This window comes from Tauraco erythrolophus, chromosome 7 (genome assembly GCF_009769465.1).
Source record: "Tauraco erythrolophus isolate bTauEry1 chromosome 7, bTauEry1.pri, whole genome shotgun sequence".
NCBI lineage: Eukaryota > Metazoa > Chordata > Aves > Musophagiformes > Musophagidae > Tauraco > Tauraco erythrolophus.
This window is the reverse complement of record NC_141471.1, coordinates 3,171,980-3,186,140: the sequence shown is the minus strand read 5'-3', so window position 1 is coordinate 3,186,140 and position 14,161 is coordinate 3,171,980. Positions and strand designations below refer to the sequence as shown.

Sequence of the window (14,161 nt, the reverse complement as noted above, 5' to 3'; positions counted from 1 at the left end):
AAACATACATGCACATGAACACATCATAAATTTAAAATATCTGTTTTAAGCTTTGGAGAAGAAGAAGAAAGTATGTTCTGCCTCAGAAGGTTCAGACTCCTCCTCCAGTGCGTCGAGCTCTTCAGAAACTTCATCTGAAAGTGAGGCTGAAAATGAAAGAAGCAGAAGAAGAAAGCGTAAAAGAAGAGCTAAAACCAAACAATTAAGGAAACGAAGAAAGGAGGAGAGGAAGAAAGAGGATCCAAGGTGCAAGCGAACCTCAAACCAAAGACGGTGACTAGTCTCTTAAATTTAAGAATACTGGAGAAATCTGAGAAATTCTGCTTTGTTTTCATGAAATACTCAAGCAATGAGTATGAAAATGCTTTTATTTATTTTTAAGTTTGGATTTTGGTGGTTGATTTTTATAAACAGAACCAAGCAAACAAAAATAAAAAGCTGAGCTTCTATGAAACAGTTGAAGATTTTTGTAGATACATAGAAGGTAGAGTGACTTCGAAGTAAATTTCAGCACATTAAAGTATTTAGGACTCACTATGCCTGTGGTATAGCGAGACTTTAGGCCAATAAGAGATTTTTTTAATTTATATTTGATTATATTTAAAATATGTTTTGTGACAAATGGCAAATTAAAAGCAAAATTAATTGCCATAAAGAAAAAACTGAATGGTCTTTCCAATAATAGTGCACCATCCTTCATTTAGCCTAAAATGAGTTGTTAATGAAACACTTTTTGATTGTTAAGCCTTTCTAAAGAAGCAATTATTTTTTTTTTTTACTTCCTTAACCTAAAATGGATTGTTAATGAAACACTTTTTGGTTGTTAAACCATCTTAAGGTTTGATGCATCATGTGGGCTTGTTTTGGAATTCACTTTGAAAAGCATTTTTTGTCAATTGACAGTTATTTTTTTATTTATCAACTTATTTTTCCCCATAGCAGCCTTTCTGACAAGAGTGATGTAACAGAAAAAGCAGTCGATGTTAGCACAAAGAGGGACAAGCCTGTGGTACGTCCTGAAGAAATTCCCCCAGTGCCTGAAAATAGATTTTTGCTCAGAAGAGATGTGCCTGTTGTCAGTGTAGAACCCGAACCGTAAGAATCATTGAGCTTTCTTACTATGTTGACTTGGTGGAAACGATGCATAAAATTTTCCTGCCCGTGTTCTGTTACTCGTGCTGATAGCAAATGATGGCTCTAGCATCAGAATTTCTAAATGAGGTAATTTAATTGTCCTTTTTACAATTTTCTCTGTAATATTCCCTACAAACTGTGTCAGGGTTTTTCAGCGAAATCTAATGAGCTAATTTCATTGGTCCTTAAGGAGCCTTGGACTCAATTACAGATGATGAAAAAAAAAAAAAGGAATAATTCCAGAAGAAATTTTGCAATGTAAACCACAGCAAATATTTGATTTTCAGGGGAGGCTTAGGATTTGGAGAAGTGAGTTTTCATCTTTCTTGGACTGAAGAGGAAACTTTGGTTCAAAGTCAGTCAATCAGGATTTTATGAGTTACCTATGACTTTGAGAATAAGAGAAAATACTCTTCTCTTCATACAAAGGAGGTCCTGAGTTCACAAGTTACTTTCCATTTATCTTTTGCACCTCTACTAAATTGCAGTTACGTTCTTTTTCTATCGAATTTCTTTGCTTTTGGACTGAGATGAGCTAGTACATTATGTTACCAGATATTGCTAAAATCAGTTTGTGGTTTGTTGGGTTTTTTTTTTACATTTTAATTAATGGTATAGTCTCCTGTAAGCCTTTTCTTGAAGCATGACTTTACTCATGTTTCCAAAGCCTTAGTAACCACTTCTTTTGAGGATATTACACGAACTGTAAAAAGGAGTGCTGAATTACCTCATACTGCTTAGGAAAGAAGCAAGGCTTTAGAACCTGTGGACTATCATGAGTTGCCATTCCCTATGCCAAGACATTGTTGTGTAATTGCTGAGATGCTGAAACTGTTGTGTCCATGTTATCTTCATGATGTGTCCACCAAACACAAGTTTACTTCTTTAGAAAAGCCACGGACTGCTTTAACAGAGCAGTTTCCGAGTTCATTGTTCGCATTTATTGACACAGAGAGAGGTCAGGCTGCAGGTTTGGTTGGAAACAAGTGTGTGTTGATTGGCTTTTCCTTGCAGAACTGTGTGTGGCCTGTTGTATTTCTTGGAGAATTCACTGAATTCTCAGTTCTGCCATATCTCAGAATAAATCAGATGAATATTGTGCATTATTAACTTACATCTAGTTTAAGTTAATGTTTGGGGTTTTACCATGTAAGCTCATATTTTATTAATTTATATAGGAAGCTTCTTGATGCTACGCCAGTTCTGACTGACCAGAAACCATCAGTCTCTAAATCCGGACGAAAAATCAAAGGAAGAGGCACAATAGTATGTGACAATTAATTATTTTTATTTTTCCTCTCACCCAGGGTATCTTCTGTGACCTTAAGCTTTAAATTTCCTTGAAAGCATTGTATGATGCTTTTAACTGTTGTTGATATGTTGTAGATTCTAGCTTAGAAGGTTGAAATATTGCTATCAGGTAGTTCATTTTGTAATGCTTTTTTTTTTCCCATCCTTCTTGTTAATGTCTTTTTACTTAAAGATTTTTTGGGAAAAGAAATATTTACTCCGTAGATCCAAAAAATCTTCAAGAATAAGAATAAAAATATTTCTTTTAAAAGACTGAAATGAATTCAGCCAGGTTCATCCCACGCAAGCCATAAGATCTCAAGTAAGGAGCAGTGACAAGAGCTTTTACTCTTCTCCAGTCAGTGGATTTCCTTGCTGTTTCTGTTAAGCCTTGGGACTGTTAACACGTAACAGTAGACAAAGCTGTTCCACCGTGTCCTAAGTCTGTACAGCCCTTTCTGGTGTATATTGCTTGTCCTCCTGTGTCCTGCTGTTTGCATCTTCTGGTGGTGGTCAGTACATTGCTGAGAAACAACAGTTTTGTTGGCAACTTTGACAGAATCACTTACATTGTTCTACTTTTTGATGTTCTAAGTCAACCTTTTGTTTCCTTTTCTTAGCTGCTTAATGTAGGTTGTCAGACTTCATCTGTCCTGGCTGAGATCAAGTCCGTGCAATTTCATAGATGATACCGCATGGGCAAGAAGTTACTTTTTTGCGGTGCTGGTAGGGAAGCAATTTTAGAGATGCACAGACTTGGCCCATTTTTTTTTTTTTCCCCTGCCTTCTTCTCTGAAGACTGCCACTGTTGACCCAGATTTCACTTCTACGTCAAGTCTCCAGTATCCTGAAGACTTTTGCTTTTGCCTTAGTGCTACTGTGCTCAAGCAAAAGTTTTCTTCTCTCTTCTTTAATAACCACAATACAGAGTCCAAAGCGCTGCACAGCTACACTGTTGTCTTTCAGTCAGTGGATGAGGGATAAAGTAAGAAAAGCTTTTGTAATTGTTCATTTGATTCTGTGTTTCAGCTTGTAACATAGCATGACTAAGGATATTCTTCCCCTTTAGAATGTTTTCCCGGATCAATTTAGAAGGCAGCATTTGTGTAACCATAAACCAAACCAAGGCTTGGTCCTGCCAAATTTTTGTGCAAGGGGAAGTCCTCAAAGAAAAAGAACAACTTTCTATAGAGAGAGACCAGTAGCTGTATAGCTGAAGACCCTTTTCGTTAGGATGGTCTTAACTGAGACTCCTCTGAGCATGTTTCTTATGTGATTTGAGAAGTACTTCTCTACTGATCCCCATGATGCAATTATTTTAAGCCACAAAATTAAGGGCTTAGGTGGCCTCAGCATGGATCAAGGTATTGGAGTGTTTGGGCCTCGCCTGGCAACCAGACCTTATTTGCCAGCCTTGACATTAAATCTGATAGCTGGCCTTGCTGCATCGGTTTTCATTTCTTTCTGACACTCGTGATGTCCACTAAAGGAAGCCTTTTAGGTGGAATGCTTTGAAATATTTATGCAAATAAAAGACTTCTGGAAAAAGAGCTTAAAGCTGAGTTGAATTGGCTTTGCCAGGGATTTGGGTGTCTGTCTTGTTTTTCGTAGTTTGGCACCCTCTTAGCGAAATGAAGAATGAAAACCAGTAATTTCAGAAATAATTTAGGGCTAGCCATTAGCTGGAGAAACACATTTTTCTGCCATCTCTAATAGTCTGATGAGCAACAGTTTCTATCCAGGGTGACCTTGGTTGATGTTTCTCAAGATCCTCGTTAGTAGTTTTGAATCCTCAGGTGCTGAGAGACTCCTGGGTATAATATGAGAGAGTCGGGGAGATCCATGAAACCTTAGTAACCCATTATATGCCATTCATCTGTAAAAGCTTTTTTTTAAGTAGTCATTGCTTCAGTTCAAAATCTTCACAGCAGGTTATCTTTATTTTTTTATTTAAACAGGATATCTTAAAGTCTTCTGCCTGTAATTAACTGAATAAACCAATACATGCATCTTTCTGGCTTTATTCTGAGGGACAATGTTCCACCCCCCACCCCCCCCCCCACATATTACTTGATTTTGTAAGCGGCTCAAGATAATTGAGTAAAATCCAGATGTTGCTCTTTATTGAGTCAAGGAGCATCTAGTTTCTTCACGGAATTTACATACGTGTTTATCCAACTGGGTAATGGAAAATAATGAGTTAGCAATATTAGAATTTCTCTGCTGTACAAGTAGGTCTTATTGCCTGCTTAAATGCTGTGCCTAAGCATAATTTTTTAATTATGAAGCTTCATTACAATTCTGTGAAAGATTTATGGTTGGGTTTATTTTTATTTTTTCTTTGTTTGGAAAGGGTCTTAAACTGAATTCCCGTTTCTAAAGGGCTGAACAGCAGTTGCTTTTGAAATAGGACCTGTCTTTACCCATACAAGCAGCTAAGTGTCTGCCAACTGAAGTGAAACACCTGTGCTGTAGGATCCTGAAAAAAAAGTTAGTTGTCTGCAGTAATTGTGTTATTTCAGCAGGTGCTGTGTAAAGAGTATCCGTGAGCTGTTCCTCAATTCTTCCTTCTATGTTTTGGAAAAATGGCTTAGCTGGTCCCTCTCAGTCTTAGAGAAATGCTCTCAGACTATGAAAAGATAGTTATGTAATCCAGACTCACATGTGGGATATATGCATAGCAAAATTGGATATTTTTGACAGGAAACGTGGAATTTGTGTGTTATTCGTGGACTTTGTATGAGTGATGTTGTCTGTGTTATGAAGATGCATGCAAAATCTGTGTAACGGTGTATTTTCTGTGTTATCTAGTCTCTTTTAAATAAAAACACATTATGCAACTATCTTTTTTTGTTTTCATAGCGATATCACACCCCGCCTCGATCACGATCGTGTTCTGAATCTGATGATGATGAGAGCAGTGAGACCCCTCCTCACTGGAAAGAGGAAATGCAGAGATTACGAACATACAGACCACCGAGTGGAGAAAAGTGGAGTAAAGGCGATAAGTAAGATCCTTACTACGAATTTAAAACGTCTTGGTGTTTTACACAAGCATTAATAGATCGTGTAGATGTGCTATGTCGTTCATGTTTGAATAAAAAATGTAAATATCTTTGGTTAACACATTCCATAAATTCTGAAAATTAGAAGTGGAAAACTTTTCTTAAAACCTTTCTGCTTCGCTGACGTGACACCGGATGAACACATGCTGAAAAGCGTCAGAAGAGTTGTTTCTGGTGGTGCCATCTTGGATACTTATTTAAGAAATAATTAATTGACGTGTCCACTTTCCTGTTGCTTTCCATAGAGGTAGTCATCTCAGATTTTCTTCAGCCTCTAACTTGGTTATACGGTTTCTTTTGGATACCAAAGACGACAATCAAATCCACCAATCCTGTATTGGTTTAGTTACATGTTCTTTCTGCAGGTGCAAACTCTGTGATGGAAGCCCAACTCTGCAGAATTTCTAATTGCTCGATACTAAACATAAGCTTGTTTCAAATGACAATAGATAAACCCCAAAAGCAAAACTGAAGGATATTTATGTAATCATTACTGAATAGTCAAAGGTTGATAAGTCCTATGGACTTTAACATTAAACATTAAATCTCTTTACATAGGTTCTACAGTATGCAAAACTTGCTGACGTTGGCTAATTCATTTCGTAGAAGTAGCTCTCTTGATGGTGGTGTAATTCCACATCTTAGAATGAGTGTAACAAGCTCAGTCAAAACATGGTTGTCTGGGAGTAAAGCAGGGATGCTGTTAATTGTTTTTAAACTTCATTAATTGCCCTGGAGGAGGGGGAAGTACTTAATTCATCAGAATTTTTTAAAAAGATTTTCCGCTTAATGTGGGGCTTATTTGTTTGTTTTTAAGGTTGAGTGATCCATGCACAAGCAGATGGGATGAAAGAAGTGCATCCCGGAGATCAAGATCTTGGTCACACAACGGTTATTCTGATGTAAGCACGGTGAGATATTCCAGCCATCACAAAAAGCACAGAAAAGAGAAAAAGAAGGTGAAACATAAAAAGAAATCTAAAAAGCAGAAGCATTTCAAGAAGCACAAGCAAACAAAAAAAAAGAAAACATCAGCCTCATCAGATGTAGAATCCTCTCACTCTTTCCTCAGGAGGACAAAATCATCTTGCAATCGTGAGAGGAAATCTCGTTCTTCTTCATTGTCTTCTAGACACTCATCTAGAAGAGGCTGGTCCAAATCTGATAAGGAGGACCAGAGTTCGTCGACTTTATCAAGCAGAGGGACTCGATCATACTACAGGTCAAGGTCCAGATCCAGATCTAGGTCAAAATCAAGATCTTACTCTCGAAGAAGTTCTAGGTCAAGATCAGCCTCTAAATCATCACACTCTCGAAGTAGGTCAAGTTCTAACCCTAGGCATCAGAAGACAGTTTCTAGTTCTCCACGAAATATTTCAACACGATTAAATGAAAGTAAGTTGAACAAGACTGCTGAACCTGTAAGAGCAGTTATACTCCCGAGTGATAAAGTTGTCGTACCACCAGTTGTCCCGGAAAACCTCCCTGTTATACCCTTAAGCGATAGCCCACCACCTTCAAGGTGGAAACCCGGGCAGAAACCGTGGAAGCCATCTTACGAGCGAATTCAGGAGATGAAAGCTAAAACAACCCATTTAATACCCGCACAAACTAATTACAGTTTAGTAGCTGTTAAAGAGACGAACGCTTCGTCCTCACACCGTAAGCGCCAAAGGAGTTCAGACAGTGACCGAAGCGATTATTCCAAATATCATAGTGACAGAAGCTCAGATAGTTGGCTAAGATCAAGAAGCAGATCCTCTCGGAGCAGGTCATACTCAAGGTCTTCTACGAGATCTAGAAGTCCATCTAGCTCTAGGACAAAATCTCGTTCTTCTGGTAGATCACCATCACTGAGTAAATACCGCAGTGACAGGTCAGGTTATAGTGAGTCGACATCTTCTTATTCCCTTAGTGATGACGGTAGACACAGAAGCAAAAGAAAATGTGCACCAAGTGATCAGAACGCTCCATCTCTTAAACTGAGGCAAGAAACGAGCTCTGAAAGTACCCTCCCTTATAAGCATACAAAAGACTACGAGGAGTCTTCTCAAGGATTGAAAGAGAGTGACAGCTTATCATCTTCAGACTTCTCTACTGATAGTGAGCGTTCTGCCAAAATGAAAGTAGTCCAAGGAAAAGAAGGCCATTTTCAGTTAGGAGGAGACACTCAGGATAAAAATAGCTTAAGTTCAGAGAGAGGGGAGGAGAAATCCAAGCGTGAGCAGGATTCTGATCGTGCTAAAAGGAAAGCAGCTAATGAGAAATCTTCTGAGGATCCTAGAGGTGGTGCAAAAACAAAACGCAAATCCTACTCAGGTAGTAAATGGGACTCTGAATCAAATTCCGAAAGAGGAGAGGCAAGGCATAACAGGGCAGGTTCCAGACCTGCATCTAGTAAAGAAGAAGGAGAGGCCACATCAGGATCTGATACAGAGCTTAGTGTTACTAAAAGGATAAAAAAACAATCAAATTCTTCCGAAGGCTTTCTGGATTCCGATGGTACATGGAAGACAAACAAACAGTTGTCGTCTTCTGAATCTGACAGTTCTTGTTGTAGCTCAACAAACGGTAGAGGAAAGACAAAAAAACACAAACATGGATCGAAAAAAAATCTTAAAAAATCCCATTCAAAAAAGGCAAAAGAAAAGTCAAAAGGGAAAAAGGAGAAGAAACACAAAGTTCAGAAAAGAAAAGAAATGTTTCATTGGCAGCCCCCCCTGGAGTTTGGTGAAGAAGATGATGATGAGATAAATGAAAAGCCGGTTACCAAGGATGACAAAAAAGAAAAGCAACTTACCAGAGACGTAAAAGATAAACAAGTTTATGAAAAGGATGAAACAGTCAAAGATAAAATGAGAAACGGTGAAGAGTCTTGTGCGGAGGAAAACCTTTTAGGTAAAACCACTGCATGTGACGCCTCACCAGGTCACAGTAACCTTAATAAAGACAGCATTGAAACAAACTCTTCAACCAGCGTTTTGAACTCGGGAATAAATGTGGCTGCTGGCAAGAAGGAGATGAAACAAGATGAAGAAACTACCCAGAACAACGAATTCGAAGATGTTATTCAGACAGATGACAACATGGAGATTTGTACTCCGGATCGTAACTCTCCAGGGAAGGTTGATGTGGACATTTTGTCTCCTGTAATTCTCTCTGCTAATCCTCAGGCTTTAAGTGATAGCATAAACCAAGAGTTACAGGTTGAGACCCCTGAACCAGATGCTGTCAAACTAGGAAACAATATTACAGATTTCGTTAATATTAAAGAAGAAAAAGAAACGGGAAGGCAAGAAAGTAGCTCTGTCCCCACGCCTAGTGCTAAAGACTGTAGTTCAAAAAGTGAAATCCCTGAAAATACACAAAGCAACATGACAGATAATAAATGGAAGCCTTTGCAAGGTGTTGGTAACTTACAACCAGCAACCATTAGTATTGCTGCAGAAGTTAAGAACGTAGCTTCAGTACCAGAGCCGAAACCGGCAGGTTTAAGAATTGAAATAAAAGCTAAAAACAAAGTCAGGCCTGGGTCCTTGTTTGATGAAGTCAGAAAAACAGCGCGGCTGAATCGAAGGCCGAGGAACCAAGAAAGTTCCAGTGAGGAAGAATCTCCAAGTCGAGATGACAACAGCCCCTCCAGGAGTCTCAGTAGGTCACGAAGTAAATCTGAATCCAAATCCAGACACAGAACGAGGTCTGTGTCTTACAGTCACTCGAGAAGTCGATCCCGAAGTTCTACATATTCATCCAGGTAAGGTGTTTGTGCTGCTCCCACAGCCTACCACGTTAACCTGAAAGTTGTGATGGTTTTAAGGCATGTTTTGCTTCTTCAACTCACGTTTTTCTTTTAAACAGCACTGTACCATTTAGCAAGTACAAAATAAATATTTAGCTTGAAAAATAAAGCTTTATAATACTTCTGCTTCCTGTTTTTGGTTTATAGCCTGTTCTGTGCTTTTCAAAGCTCATTGTTCATTGACTGTAGGTCACGAAGCTACACGAGAAGCCGAAGCAGAGGATGGTACAGTAGAGATCGGTCAAGAAGCCGAAGTAGTTCTTACCACAGCTACAAGAGTCGTAGGTAAGTTCCTCTAAATGGAGGTAGTGTTGGGGTGTATTAGAAAACCAATAAATCAGGCACCACAGTCTGGTGTTCCTGAGCCTGTTGGAAACGTGCTTAGCTCTGCGCGCTGCAGTCTGAAGTGTCTGTTTGCAACGTGCAAGTCAGAATTTTCAGATTTCAAAATTTCCTGTTCCTGAAAAATTATAGAATCATAGAACAGTTTGGGTTGGAAGGGACCTCCAAGATCATCTAGTTCCAACCCCCCTGCCATGGCCAGGGACACCCTCCACTAGATCAGGTTGCTCAAAGCCTCATCCAGCCTGGCCTTGAACACCTCCAGGGATGGGGCATCCACAGCTTCTCTGGGCAACCTGTCCCAGTGCCTCACCACCCTCAGAGGGAGGAATTGCTTTCTTAGGTCTAATATAAATTTCCCCTCTTTCAGTTTAAAGCCATTGCTCCATGTCCTGTCAGTACACACCCTTGGAAAAAGTCCCTCTCCTGCTTTCCTGTAGGCCCCCTTTAAGTACTGGAAGGCTGCTATAAGATCACCCTGGAGCCTTCTCTTCTCCAAAAATACTTTGTTTAAAGTTTTGTTGTATTGCTGAGGAGTTCTGAGCGAAACATGTTGCTCTCTTCTCACTCCCCCTCTCCCCCCACTCTCTTCAGCACTTGTTGATTAATGTAAAACGTCTCTGTGTGTTTTTGTGTTTCAGTCGAACCTATAGTAGAAGTAGATCCAGAAGTAGTTCTTACGGTCATCACAGTCGATCCAGGTATGGATTACAGTTTTCTAAAATCTCTGCAATAAATGTACTTGCTATAAAAATGCCCTTTATCTATGATACTGAAAAATATCATGTCAACAACTTGAATCAAAGCAAAAGCAACATAAGTGAGACACTTTTGAAAGCTGAAAATCACCAAATCATCCTGGCATTACAGCAATAGGTGATGATATGAGTTAAATAATATTGAACACGTTTCCCTTTATTGTTACAATAAAATTGAGTTCTAAGTGGAATCACTTCGTTCCTTGTTTTCAGAAGTATTAGCAAACAAGATTTCGACTTCATCTACAATTTGTAGAGAACATACAAAACTACTTATATGCTTAGTAAGTCTTTCCTAGCTTAAAATATTTGAGATTATTTGAGCTGTTGTTTTGAAGATACTTAATCTTGTATTTAAACGTCTTTAAAACGTAGAATTATCCTGTTTTTCTTCTTCAACTCACGTTTTTCTTTTAAACAGCACTGTACCATTTAGCAAGTACAAAATAAATATTTAGCTTGAAAAATAAAGCTTCATCCTTCAAGCATAATTCCTGTAGAGCAACTCATCTCCTTTCATCTCTTTGTATACATGTCTTTAAAACTGGTATTTAAAATAAATGGTGTTTTAGGCAAGGAATGTGTAAATTTACTATGGCTTTTCCCTCTGAAGTAGGTCGTACACGTACGATAGCTACTACAGCAGAAGTCGGAGCAGAAGCAAAAGGAGCGACAGCTATCGAAGATCCAGAAGTTACGACAGACGATCCAGGTACGGTTTTGCCAAGCACGACCTTGATACTGCATTTATGCCAAAGAATTTCCTAAATATTAGTTCAAAGCTTCACCAAGGCTAATGTTTTTTTACCCTAAGCATAAAAAAATATATTGTAACTAAAAGCTGTAATTCAAAACAAATAAAATTAGAGCGAGCGTTTGAGCGAGGATCAGAATTTATGACACTCAATTGGGATGGGGAAGAAACGAGGATCAGAAGGATTTGAGAAGGCTCCAGTTTATTGTGTTTGTCCACATGCATTCAAAATTAGCACGTGATTTATTTTTTTCCTTAATAATTTTAAATGTTTCTTAAGCTAGAATGAACTAGCTTTCAGGATTTTCATCAAGTTCCCAGTTACAGATTAAAAGCCACCTGGTATGCAGGAAACACTGTTGGATGGTAAAGTTGGGGTTTTTTTCAGTTACGCTGTAAAAGTGAATTAAAAAAAAAAATCTGGAAGGGAAATTAAAAACTATACTGCTATCCAGAATTAACTTTTAACTTCCAAGAACGTGTTCTGAAAGAATATTTTTACCTGCAATCCAGTGTGCTTCTGATGTCACTGTTTGCACTAAATGAATTTAAAATAAATGCTCCTGCTTGGCCCAGGGGAATTACCCAGCTGTGAGTGGGCACGTTTCACAGAGATCAGAAGTGGAGCACCGTCTCTATATAGCAAATAAATTTCAGTGATACTTTGTTGGATACCTTTCACAACTCCCATATTTATCAGGGGTAAATCACGTGGATCTCTGAGACCTTTGCAGAGTTTCATCCTCTGCTGTCCTCGGAGTCATTTTTTCATAAGTTGGTAACAACTTTGAGTGGACTTTGCTCTCACCCGTTTCCCCGTGTAGTTTTGACAGTAAGGCAACTTTTGTCACGTGTTTTGAGTAGAAATTAATGAGATTAACAAAGGATGTGAAAATAGACTTACAAAATCATTGGGTTAGTATGTTGGGAACCTTCAGAGAAACAACATTGGGTTAGGATATGCCCATCTCTCGTCTAGAAAGCTTTCCTTACAGGCACAAGGCTAGAAAATTTCTAATGCAAGTTTATTCTGTGTAATTTAAATATGTCCTGTGGCTTGTCTGAAGCCATCTGGACTCTGTTGTGGTGCTTGGCCAGGTGCTGAGCTTGGAATTCTTCTGGATAAGCCAGAACAGTTTGATCTGCAGCTTTTACTCTGCAGGCACTCACACGCTCCTGTTGCTGTTACAGGGCCTGATTCTTTAGACCCTTCTTCAGACAAAAAACTGCAATATGAGACGTGAGGATTTGTGGGATTCTATTAGCTGAGAAACACTTGCAATATAAAATTATATTTGCCAGAATACACTGCTCAGCTATTAGCATTTAGAAAAATTGTTATTTTGGATGATTTCTTAGCTGCATCAGAGAAAGAAAGAAATTTTGTGGTTATGAAAACAGTCTGACTGGAGTTACACGGGGTTTTCATCGTGTGAAATCAGTATTACCTTTTGATTGTCCCTTAATTAATATTTCAGTTATATAAAATATGAACCTGTAAACGACTCGGGTATGTTTTCTTCTTGCCTCGTGTGTGCCTGTCTAGACAAATTTTTTACGTGATGCAATTTTGAATTCAAAGCTCAAAACACAATTTTGAGTCATTTTAATCTTTTCTTTGTAGATCTTATGGCTCTGACAGTGAAAGTGATCGCAGTTACTCTAACAATCGAAGTCCCAGTGAAAGCAGCAGATACAGCTGAAAATGTTTCTTTGGTGATGGAAACTATCTAATAATTTTTTCAGTGTTATGTTAAAAAAAAACCACTGTTTTGACAGTGTCACAAATGAAGCTGAAGGGTGTCAGTGAACTCGACTGACTGTATAGTTACAGAGAGAAGTACTGAGCTCAACTCAACTGATTTTTTCTTTTTTTTTTTTACTGTCAAATGCTACTTCTACAACAGAAAAAAAAAAGTTGTATTCCCTTGAATTGGATTTTCCAAGCCATGAATGACACTAAAGTGAATTTTCCTCCACTTTTCTGGGTGCAGCAATCAGTACTGTCTTCAAGTAAACATAAAAACCATAGGGCTCTCTGCCTGTTACTATAAAATACGTACTAGCAACTATAAAACTGTGAAGAAAACTTCTTATGAAGGCTGCCATTTGTAGTTTATTAATTATTTTTTTTATGCTGGAGGATGGGTTCCATACTGCCTTGTTTATTGCATTATGTACAGTATATTTACAGCAGCTAGGTGATGAAAACAAAGACTGCCGCTCTGTCTTAGTCCTTGCTGTACTGTGATATTCCAGGAATCTGCTGGAAAGGGTGAGATCACACGCGATGGGGACTGTCGAACCGGCAAGGAGTGAGCAATGAATGAGTTTAGACGAGTTGGATATTGAGATCAAAACTTTTACGTTGAAAAGTGAACTTTGTGCTAAACAGCAATGTTCCTAAGAGCCTAAAAAAAAAGTGTTCCTAAACACTTTTTGAATTTCCTTGCAGTTCCTATTGCAGTGCTTGGCATACTGCGCCACATTTCGAAGTAGTATGTTGTAAACTGTTGAGTATTTCATGTGGTTGTTCAAAACACTTTTTTAAAAAAAACTTACGTGATGATGATTTTTTGAGAAAACAAACCATAATGGTTCCTTTATAAAATGGTTCCTTTATAAAATATCCCATTTGCCATAGGGAATATCAGATACTGATACTGCAGCTATAAGCTATATATTATTAAAGTGATATGACTGCAAAAATACTGGTCTGCCTGACAGAAAAGCATGGACAATACTTTCAAAGTGAAGTTGAATACCAAAAACGACTCTGCGTTACAGGTAAATGGTTTGCAAAGAAAACCATAGATCTAAGCCGAAGAGCATTGAGCAATTTTTGCAATATTCTGAGTTGATTGAAAATAATTTGTAAAGTTTTTCAGTGTTTAGAGAGTTGTGTACTAAGAAACACTTTTTTTAATGGCACAATGTGACCCGAAAAGTGGGGTCTGTAGTGAAAAAACAGACTGACGTAGCTTTCTTGGAGCTACTGAGTACTGTTGTACTACAATAG

The 14,161-nt window shown here is 38.3% G+C and overlaps 1 protein-coding gene across 6 annotated transcripts in view; it reads left to right on the top strand.

Moving 5' to 3' along the window:
- The window catches only part of NKTR (natural killer cell triggering receptor), a 41,207-nt gene extending 27,888 nt beyond the window's left edge, over positions 1-13,319 (top strand). For 2 of the 6 annotated variants that reach the window (XM_086614235.1, XM_086614236.1), the window contains 9 exons: positions 51-273; positions 940-1,095; positions 2,313-2,400; positions 5,287-5,432; positions 6,307-9,243; positions 9,478-9,573; positions 10,272-10,331; positions 11,002-11,100; positions 12,767-13,319. In XM_086614235.1, the coding sequence (XP_086470361.1) occupies positions 51-273; positions 940-1,095; positions 2,313-2,400; positions 5,287-5,432; positions 6,307-9,243; positions 9,478-9,573; positions 10,272-10,331; positions 11,002-11,100; positions 12,767-12,845 (3,884 nt within the window). In that variant the 3' untranslated portion in view covers positions 12,846-13,319. Of the gene's footprint in view, positions 1-50; positions 274-939; positions 1,096-2,312; positions 2,401-5,286; positions 5,433-6,306; positions 9,244-9,477; positions 9,574-10,271; positions 10,332-11,001; positions 11,102-12,758 lie in introns of all 6 variants that reach the window. The other 4 variants (XM_086614234.1, XM_086614231.1, XM_086614232.1 and 1 more) reach the window with 4 other exon arrangements.
- The last annotated feature ends 842 nt before the right edge of the window (positions 13,320-14,161 follow it).